The 7,999-nt window shown below is 40.2% G+C and overlaps 2 protein-coding genes and 1 pseudogene across 2 annotated transcripts in view; all 3 read right to left on the bottom strand.

The window, feature by feature from the left end:
* The window catches only part of LOC148725244 (tyrosine-protein kinase Lck-like), a 2,175-nt pseudogene extending 1,251 nt beyond the window's left edge, over positions 1 to 924 (bottom strand).
* The window catches only part of LOC148725243 (uncharacterized), an 8,803-nt gene extending 6,883 nt beyond the window's left edge, over positions 1 to 1,920 (bottom strand). Inside the window, exon 1 of the mRNA XM_088730916.1 lies at positions 975 to 1,920. Coding sequence (XP_088587042.1) covers positions 975 to 1,591 — 617 coding nt within the window. The 5' untranslated portion in view covers positions 1,592 to 1,920. The remainder of the gene's footprint in view (positions 1 to 974) is intronic.
* A 2,453-nt stretch (positions 1,921 to 4,373) lies between these two features.
* On the bottom strand, positions 4,374 to 6,450 carry LOC111336473 (piggyBac transposable element-derived protein 4). Its single transcript, XM_022942576.2, has one exon. It carries the CDS (start codon positions 6,204 to 6,206, stop codon positions 4,566 to 4,568), a length of 1,641 nt encoding a protein of 546 aa, XP_022798311.2. The 5' UTR covers positions 6,207 to 6,450; the 3' UTR covers positions 4,374 to 4,565.
* Positions 6,451 to 7,999: the final 1,549 nt, after the last annotated feature.

The following is a 7,999-nucleotide window of genomic DNA, read 5'->3' as shown; positions in this document are numbered from 1 at the left end:
GGCAATTTAAACGCCATAGAATTGATGATTTGCAATTTGTTGAGGAACAGAAGAAATCCGCTGAACGAATTGGTGAAATAGCCTCTTTTTTGTTTAGAAAGTTTATTTCTTCGCTGATATGTAAGCCGTAAATTTCACAATAGGATGGTGGTGTTTTGGACACCTGGTCGCGAAGAAATTCTTCAAATTCTTCTTGACGGCTTCCTTCGGCTAACTTTCTTTTGTCTTTTCACGCCATGAGAAATTCCCACGCGCGTGACACCCTGCAAACCTCGCTTCAACTAGTGTTACTCAAGTCCCAGAACTTATTCGTGGATGAAAAAACGCTCGTATTGAAGGGCTCGTAACGAGGGCTTGCTCTCACGCTAGTCTAAGTTTGGAGCTGGGGCTGAACGTTGTCATATTTTGAGAAGCCTGAAAACGTTCCTGTGATGTTCTCACATTTACAAGCATATGAGATATTATTGTTTCAATCAATCAATACAGACGTGACCAGGAAACGTATCAAAGTTACAATTGTTTATTGTAATGTGGTATGTCGAGTTGGTTTTCACATGCTGTGCGACTTTTTATGCCGCGACTAAAACTCATGGCAAATTTTGCATAACAAAAGGTAACTAAACAGGTTAACAACGCGAAAACGCAGCTATCTTTCATGCATAATGGTTCATTATTATTTATACCACTCAGTAAAAGAAAAAAATTAATAACACTTAATTTTAGTCACGCGTGTTATCGTCGTGGGGATAAATGAGCCAAGCGCTTGGTGTCTTTGTACAAAATTTGTGCAACATGCCCTGCTATCCGTTCCGTGTTTTAGGATTTGGGGTCATTTTCCGCCGTTCCGTGTTTTAGGATTTGGGGTCATTTTCCGCCGTTCCGTGTTTTAGGCTTTGGGGTTATTTTCCGCCATTCCGCCATTCTGCCATTCCGCCATTCCGCCGTTCCGGCTTTTAGGGTCGCCCAGTTTCTTGCTTGTTTTCAAGTCAGTCTCATGATTACAAATTGAGCATTTCAGAAAAAGACATTCAGCAAGTCCTTCCCTCTGATAATCTCGCTGATAGAGTTTGAGAGTTGACTGAGGTTTGCGACAAGAGCTGCAAATTGCAGCTGAGGCAATACCTTCACTCAAAAGAGTGGCATCTTGCAATTTAAACCCGCTTGCAACTTGGTCAACATCTGCTGATGCGACTCTGAGTCCAACGCTTATCGACTTCTTTCGGGTCACGGTACCTTCTTGCTCTTCAAAACTCGAAAACGAAGAATTTTGAAGTTTTGAGGCGGAAACATTGACTCTCACTGGCAAATCTTTGGTTTCGCTGAGGTCACTTTCGTCTCTGGCTTCACCTTCGCCGCCGCCATCTTGATCTGCTAGCGCTTTCTTTGTCAGCTTTGGCCGTTTGTTTGCCCCATTGTGGCCACAAAAACCTTTTCTTTTTTTTCTTCTTACCGATCTAAATTTCCTTTTTCCATGTTCGACCATCTCATGAAGCACAACAAGTAAAAATATTCGAAAAAACAATCCAAATTCGCCACACCACGATTTTGAGAAAATCACAACTTCGAATCTTCGACAACCGCGCTGCATCATGGTTACTGCAAATGAAAATCTGGACTGGACACTGTGAAATTTGGCTTTTAAGGACTGTGGAAACGACTTTTAGGGGACTTTTGACCCAACGCGGAGCAGAAAGTCCCATGACAACCAAAATAAACAAAGTGTAAACAAACGGTTGCTATGCATAAATAATTGACCTCTTCCCAATTAATTAGCCGTTTTAGGCGGGATTTTCAAATTTTTCAAAAAATAAAAGTGGATTATAAAAATTGAATAGATAAGGGTCATAGGGGGGCTTGAAGAAGTTTTTATGAAATGTTCGACTTTTTTCTTAAAATAAGGGTTAACTACCTCCTTAATGCTGGGATCTAGGACAGTGTGATTGCCCGACTTCGTGTACTCGCAAGTAGCATAAGACATTAGTATGCCTTCCATTTAGTGTAATTCAAGTATACTTCATGCATATAAGTGTTCAAGAGACACAATTGTGTGATGTAACTTAATGGTAATATGTTTAGTGCAATGACTAAGTGAGCCAAATTGTTATACATTTAATAACTTTCCTTCATAAAAAAACAAAAACAAAATGAAAAGCCACAACCCTTCTTTAATGTTAAAAATCAAAGGTTAGCAAAGTTGATTCAACTTGACTGAATCTTAAAATGGGCATCCAAACTACTATTTACAGTAATCAGGCCTTATAAGTGTAGTTTAGCAAATCAAGTAAACTCTTTCACTTTGAAGAAATCAGAAACTTCTACGTAGGTCTTAAAGAACAGCAGAACAGTTACATACATATATACCGTATTTACCCGTGTATAAGTCGACCTTTTTTGACCAAATTTACACCCTAAAAATTCGACCTCGACTTATACACCGGGTATAAAAATCAACTTCAATTGATTGTTTACGCGTTGCTTATTGACGCTAAAATATCACAAGTCCATTCAATTGCTTTCAATAGGTGTGATATCACACCTTTCTGGTCTAATGTTGTCAGATTCAATAGAGCGGCTTTATAAACAATTTTCAGAACTACGAGCAACTCGCAACAATTATAAGTTATATCTCTTCAAACGATTCTCAACATGCCTAAACGAATGAAATACTCCGCTAAGTACAAGCTTTTAGTCATCAAATTTGCTGAAGAAACGAACAACTGTGCGGCCGCCAGGAAGTATAATGTGAACGAGAAGCTGGTTAGAGACTGGAGAAAGAATGCTGATAAGCTATCTCAAATGCCGAAGTCAAAATGTGCTGATCGAGGGAAAACCTGTCAGTGGCCAGAGCTGGAAAACGAACTAGTCACCTGGATAGAAGATCAACGAAAGTCTGGTTACATTGTTACAAGAAACATGATTCGTCTGCGTGCCCTGTCAATTGCCAAGAATATGAACATTGTGGATTTCAAAGGGACAGTGAATTGGGTTTCACGCTTCTTAAAACGACACGATCTTGTGCTTCGCCAAAAAACAAAGAATGAGAAGCCTGGAATGAGAAGCAGGGGAGGTTGCTCAGCAAACAAAATGGCGGCACGCTCGATAACAAGTGAAGAATCTTTGCTGTTTTTTCCTCTCTCAGCCTTGACTTTCGCTCACATTTCATCCTAAAAGATACTTGATAATTCAAAAAAATTAGGGTCGACTTATACAAAGGATATACGATAAAATTGGCAATTTCTCAGGATTTTCGGGGGTCGACTTATACATCGAGTCGACTTATACACGGGTAAATACGGTACATGCCACGATTTTTCAAACATACATACATACCTACATACATACATAACAATGCTCACTTGTGAGGACCATGTATGTATGCCTGCATTCTGGGGACACCCATTTCCCCGTCAGGTAGGAAAATAAAGATATGTGTATTTCAAAGTACTCCTCACGAACGTTAATCTGGACACAGGACATCTTTAAAAGTTTCAATCCTTCCCTGTGGGGACAAATACACATTGTGCGTGTGGGGACATTTGCCATTGTTAATGATCTAGGACAGTCCTCAAGGACTGTTTGGCAGTCATAGTACCAATTATTACAAGCATTATGAATAACTCATTTAGATCTAATTGTTTCCTCAAAGTATGGAAAATGGCTGAAGTTACTCCTGTGTTAAAGTCTGGCAATCCCAAAAATCCCTGTAATCACCGGCCCATCTCATTACTGCCAATACTATCTAAGGTGTCTGAGAGATTAGCTCACCGTCAGTTCATTGACTACATAACTACCAACAAGAAGCTATCTAAAAATCAGAGCGGTAATCGAAAATGTCACTCGACAGAAACTGCTCACTTGCATGTAACAGATGATTTTCTCATGGCTATTGATAAGAGTAAAGTGTCCGTTGTCATGCTACTAGATATGTCTAAGGCATTCGATAGTATCAGACATGATATTCTCCTTCAGAAGTTACAGAGTATAGGTGTTGCCTCTTCGAGCTTGGAGTGGTTTCATAATTACCTGTCTGGTCGTAGCCAGAGAGTGCGCATTGGGGATGCCATCTCAGACCTGCTCCCTCTTAACCCTTTCACTCCCACCAGGGTTCTGTTGGAAACCACTCTAATTGCCCAAGGGGTGTGGGACATTATGGTTACTTTGGGGGAGAAATTAGGGGTACCTCAACACAAAGGAAAATAACCAGAAAACTATGCATTTTTAGGAGTTGCAATGCAATAAAAGTTTATTGTATAGAGAAAGAACTTTCATATCAATATAAAATTAATGCAGTTGGAGTTTATACAAACAAGTTAACTGCGATACAAAACTGCATTTTAAGTGATCCTCCTCATTTCAAGGTAAGTTGTGAAATATACTGGTAAAATTTCAAATTTATTCAACACTAAAAGCAGCATACTAAAGGATTAAGAATATTATATCAATTTCTAAGATAACAAAGTGAAATACAATGCAAAAAAAATTGGCAAGTCTGGGATTTACGAGTAATTTCATTTCAAGTCTCTGAGTTCCCGTTCTCGCAAATTCGAATTTCGCGCGGTTGGTGGTTACAGGTTTGCGGAATGATGGTTCTTAAAACAAGTCAAACAAATTCGAATCCCGCACAGTTCACATCCCATTCGACAAAAAGTGTTCTTTCTGCTCTTAAGGCATCGTTTGCACCTTCCTTTGGACATTTGCACGGGCCAGTGATGAGCTTGTACAGTTCCTTCGATTGCCGTGTTTCTCTGTCGTGCCGTGAACTCGCCAATCAACCCTTCGATTAGTTCAATGCGAAATTGAAGCTGTGATAGATTGGGATGATTGTCTGCCTCCATCATTAGAATATGTGCGTTGACAATACACACATCAATGCTAAACCAAAGCAAGTAACGCCACCACTTTTCTGCGCGACGAGAGGACTCATAATACTGCCGCTTTTGGTCGCTGAGGTCAACTCCTCCCATGTATTTGTTGTAGAGTTGCACCACAGGAACAGTTGGGACTTGGATAATTGACCCGTCCTTTTGCTTTCGAGAAACGGTCTCGTTTCCCCCAACCTGGCATTGTGTGCTTATGAAGGAAACCAATTTTTTGTCCTTCCACACGGTCGCAACAACGTCGCCTTTTCGTCGAAAGAGCGATTCGCCGCGACGAAGAGCTTTCACGGCGGCCACATTTGGCTTGAGTTGTTTTGGAAAGTCCTTTCGATTCGAACGCGTTGTTCCACAAAGGTAGAGATCATTTTCCAAAAGATCTTCTGCAAGTTTTACAGAAGTAAAGAAATTATCACAAAAGATGTGATATTTTTTCCCGTGTAGGGAACGAACGAGGTCAGAAACGACTCGATGACCGAGGCCATGTTCGATTTCATTGCCGTGTTTTCCGGTGTAAACTTGAAATTCGCACACATAGCCATTTGTCGCATCAGCACGAACCCAAACTTTAATACCTCTCTTCACAGGCTTGAGAGGTAGATACTGTTTAAATCCTAACCTGCCTTTGTACTTCACCATCGCTTCGTCGATGGAAAGAAATCTCGAAGGCCGATATTTCATGCGAAAGCTGCGTGAAACGGAATCCAACAAGGGCCGCACTTTGAACAACTTGTCGTGCCTTCGATCTTCACGAGGAAAGTTGTTATCACGATTATTTAGGTTAAGGTACCTGCGTACCTTTTCAAAGCGATTTCTCGGAAATATTTTCTGAACGCTTAATACCCCGAGAAACGGATTACGAGACCAGTACAGTCGAACTTCGGGCAGATGTTTTATGCCGAATAAGATGTTTACACCAATAAACGCACGTATCTCCTCTGCCGAAGTAGGATACCACTGTGGGTCTGGTTTGGTTCGCATCTCTTGCTCTGCTTTCCTGTTTGTCTCCCTGGCAAGAAGTTCGAATAATTCTTCTTCGAACATCAGCAAAAAGAAATCAAGGGCAAAACCATCCTCAGGAACTCTCCAAGTTGCTCCCATTCTTTCACTAAATTCGGGAACTACTACTGGCGAGTCATCGGTCGTCCACTCCGTTTCATCAGTTTCTTCTTCTCTTTCGCTCTCGCTCTCGCTCGCTGAACCGCTCTCATTCTCACTCGAAACTGACACATCAGACTCATCACTTCTTTCAAAATTTATTTCTGCTCGAACTCTCTCTACATCCTCAACTTCAAACCCAAGAAACTCTTCCTCGCCGCTGTCGGACTCCATTTTGTCGACGATTTTATCGAGCGAATTGTGAATAAAATTTGTATGGGAGCCTATTGTGTTTTTGGTATCAAGAGAAACCTTAGGGCCTCTACTATTGGCTGAATTACGGTCACGCTTTAATTCCCCTATCTATCACGAGTTATGATTGGTCAAAATATGTTTGGTTTCAGAGTGCCATATGGCACTTATGGGAAAATATGCAAATTTCCAGACGAGTGCCATATGGCACTTGTGGGAGTGAAAGGGTTAAATACGGAGTTCCTCAGGGTTCTATCCTGGGGCCCGTGTTATTTACCAGCTATGTAAATGATCTCTTGTCCGTTCCAATCCACTGCAAGTCTGTGTGCTACGTCGATGACTGTAAATTATACCTATCCTTTCGCTCACCTGACATTGCTTGCGTATTTGGCTATCTGAACGAAGACTGGAGTGAAATCTGCCGATGGTGCTTTCAGAATTCCCTTCTAATAGACCCAGCTAAAACTAAAATCTTACTTGGTGTTCCTCAACTACTGTGGAAATTGCCTCCAACATCAACTTCACTCTTGGGAAAGGAAATAACACCAGTCCCTGTTGGAAAGGACCTTGGAGTCTACAATGACCAGACCTTAACATATAACGATCATATTGCTAAAACTACTTCTAACTGTATTTTCAAACTCGTACAGATCAGTAGGATCAAACACCTTTTGGACAGGAAAACTCTTACTTTTGATGAACGCTTTTGTTTTTAGTTCAATGTATTATTGTTGAACTGTATGGGCGAACACTATTCAAAGAAATATAAAGAAGCTTCAGCTAGTGCAAAACCTCACTGCCCGTATTGTATTAGGTCTTAAGAAATTCGACCACATCTCCCAAGGCATAAAATCTCTTAATTGGCTCACTGTTAAGGAGAGACTATTTCAATGATGCTGTAATGGTATTTAAATGTGTAAATAATCTAGTTCCTGAATATCTGGCTAACACGTTTGTCCCACGATCTCGTATTCACAGTAGGGTAACAAGATCATGTAATCTGCTCCACATCCCACGATGCCACCTGTCTTCTGGGAAACGTGCATTCATGTATCGCGATGCAAATTGTGGAATAACCTCCCAAAGGACTTAAAAGCAGCTAAGAATGTAAACGCCTTTAAGTTCCGCCTACTGAATGCGCTCCTTAATGGAAATGTAGCGCAAAGGTGAATCGTTTCTATCTTCTATTCTTGTGTAATTTTTGTATTAGTTCACTAGTGTTTTTAACGTGTACTGGCCTTTTGTATTTATATTGTATTAGCTTTAGATTTACTTATATATATATATATATATAATGTTACAAAATAAATGTTACTATAATATTACAATAATTTAATGTAGGCTTTGTAACTGAAGAACCCAGCTTGGGAGTTGTAATAAACGTATGTATGTATGTATTTATGTATGTATGTATGTAGGTATGTAAATCTCAGTTTAACATCAACATTGTGTGGACCCATATATATTTTTATTTTAAAAGATGAGATTGACCACCAGCAGCAAGGTTTGGGCCTTGCATCTACTCTCGCAGACAGGATATTTTACGTCACGATTTTTCAAACATATTGAAGACTACATGTACTCTGTGGGGACGATCACACTGTTTCAGCAAACTGTTTGTGAAAGTCAACACCCTTTAGAATCAGATTGGTAAGGAGATGGGAGGAAAGTAAAAACTGAGAAATTCAAGACTTAGTAGTTACTTCTCAGGAAAAATGATGTCAATGATGTCTTTTCCCGCAGTTTCAAAGTACAGCTGATCCCGGTTAATATGG

The sequence above is a fragment of the Stylophora pistillata genome, chromosome 8, assembly GCF_964205215.1.
Source record: "Stylophora pistillata chromosome 8, jaStyPist1.2, whole genome shotgun sequence".
Classification (NCBI taxonomy): domain Eukaryota; kingdom Metazoa; phylum Cnidaria; class Anthozoa; order Scleractinia; family Pocilloporidae; genus Stylophora; species Stylophora pistillata.
Note: the sequence above shows the minus strand (reverse complement) of the source record. Positions and strands in the feature narration are given on the sequence as shown.

Bases quoted from the DNA above. Each gene is read 5' to 3' on its own strand.
- LOC111336473 (XM_022942576.2), bottom strand. From the start codon at position 6,206: ATGGAGTCCGACAGCGGCGAGGAAGAGTTTCTTGGGTTTGAAGTTGAG.